Consider the following 1,843-nt stretch of genomic DNA (forward strand, 5'->3'; position numbering starts at 1 on the left):
ATCTATCTATCTATCTATCTATCTATCTATCTATCTATCTATCTGTCTATCTATCTATCTATCTCTAACTATCTATCTACCTACCAACCTATTTCTCTCTCTCTCTCTCTCTCTCTCTCTCTCTCTCTCTCTATATATATATATATATATATATATATATATATATATATCTCAAAGTCAGTAATAAGTGAGAGGGAAAATGAGTGAAAGAGACATAGAGATAAAGGGAGAGCGGGAGAGAGAAAGATAGGAAGAGAGAAATGAGATAGAAAGATGGAAAGGTTAATGCAAACAGAACATATAGAATGTGCGTGTACTGTTTTGGCCGTTGTGAAATGTTGTACACATATTTATATATGTAACAATGCGTGCATGTATGCACACACACACATATACATACATATATACGACGGGCGTCTTTCAATTTCCATCTACCAAATCCATTCCAAACGCTTTGGTTAGCCCGAGGCTATAGTAGAAGACACTTGCCCAAGGTGCCACGCAGTGGGACTGAACCCGAAACCATGTGGCTGGTAAGCACGCCACTTATCACACAGCCACTCCTGCGCCTATATGTATGTATGTATACATGTATGTATGTATGTACGTACGTATGTATGTATGTATACATACATTTAAAGATCTAAGGTAAAAATGAATAAGCCAATGACTATGGAAATATTTATTCATTAACATACTCTCCATTGCTTTCAATGACCTCATTCCATCTTTCAACAACCTTATAAATGCCTCGCTTATAAAATTCTGTAGGTTCAGAACCAAAATATGAATCCAACTCAGTGTCAATCTCTTCTCTTGTTAACCATCACAATGGTTCTGTAATCCTCAGAACAAATGGTAATCAGAAGGAGCAAGGTCAGGAGAATATGGAGGATGAGGCAGTATTTCTCAAGCAAGTTCTTCCAAGACAATTTTGGTCCGTCGAGCTGTGTGAGGACGAGCATTCTCGTGATGGAAGATGACGATAACCAAGGATGGTCGCTTTTGGCTCAGAACTGTTTTCAAACGACGAAATTGCTCACATTAATTGTTTGGTTGTTGTCCAACAGTTCATAATGGATTATTCCTTTGATATCCCACCATACTCTCGTCATGATCTTCTTTGAATGAAGTCCTGCTCTCGGTTGTTGAACTGGCCGTCCTCTTCGACTGATCCAAGAACGGCGGCGTTGAACATTATGGTAAAGAATCCACTTCTCATCACCTGTAACACACCTATCTAAAAATGTTGCTTGAAAGTGTCTCGAAAGCAATGATTGACAACAAGCAGCACAATTCTCTGGAGACAGCTCGTGAGGGATCCATTTTCCAGTCACTGAAACCTTTCCAATGTGTTTTAGCTGGCGTACCACGGTTGTATGGGCCACGTTTAACTGTTCTGCAAGTTCCCTAGTGGTAACGGTAGGGTTCTCTGAAACAAGAGTCTCCAGCATTTCGGAATCAAGTTTTTTTTTTTTTGGACGACCTTCTTTTGGCTCTTCTTTCAAAGTGAAATCACCACTTCGGGAACGGGAAAAACCACCACCAGCATCTTATTTCGATCACTACATCATCTCCATAAGTCCTCTGAATAGATCTTGCTGCCGCACTTGCATTATCACCTTTATTAAACTCGTACAGTAAAACATTTCTTAGGTGATCTTTAGAAGGGACAAACATGGTGGTAAAATTTTCTGAGAATTATAGCCAGAAGTTAGATAATCTGAAAGAAAATAGTACAATTTAGACACAGAGATATCTTAAAACTTTAAGAAGAGGTTTAAAAATTGATAAATTCGCTCTGAGATACTTTTTCTAGATCGGACATTACTTTTGCACCAAC

At 38.6% G+C, this 1,843-nt stretch overlaps 1 protein-coding gene across 1 annotated transcript; it reads right to left on the reverse strand.

The window, feature by feature from the left end:
• Positions 1-1,022: 1,022 nt before the first annotated feature.
• On the reverse strand, positions 1,023-1,454 carry LOC106872307 (histone-lysine N-methyltransferase SETMAR-like). The gene has a single exon (XM_014919247.1). It carries the CDS (start codon positions 1,452-1,454, stop codon positions 1,023-1,025), a length of 432 nt encoding a protein of 143 aa, XP_014774733.1.
• Between the last annotated feature and the right edge of the window lie 389 nt (positions 1,455-1,843).

Source organism: Octopus bimaculoides, chromosome 6 (genome assembly GCF_001194135.2).
Source record: "Octopus bimaculoides isolate UCB-OBI-ISO-001 chromosome 6, ASM119413v2, whole genome shotgun sequence".
NCBI classification, from domain to species: Eukaryota; Metazoa; Mollusca; class Cephalopoda; order Octopoda; family Octopodidae; genus Octopus; species Octopus bimaculoides.

Excerpts from the sequence above, each read along its gene's own strand:
- LOC106872307 (XM_014919247.1), bottom strand. The coding sequence starts at position 1,454 with ATGCTGGAGACTCTTGTTTCAGAGAACCCTACCGTTACCACTAGGGAA.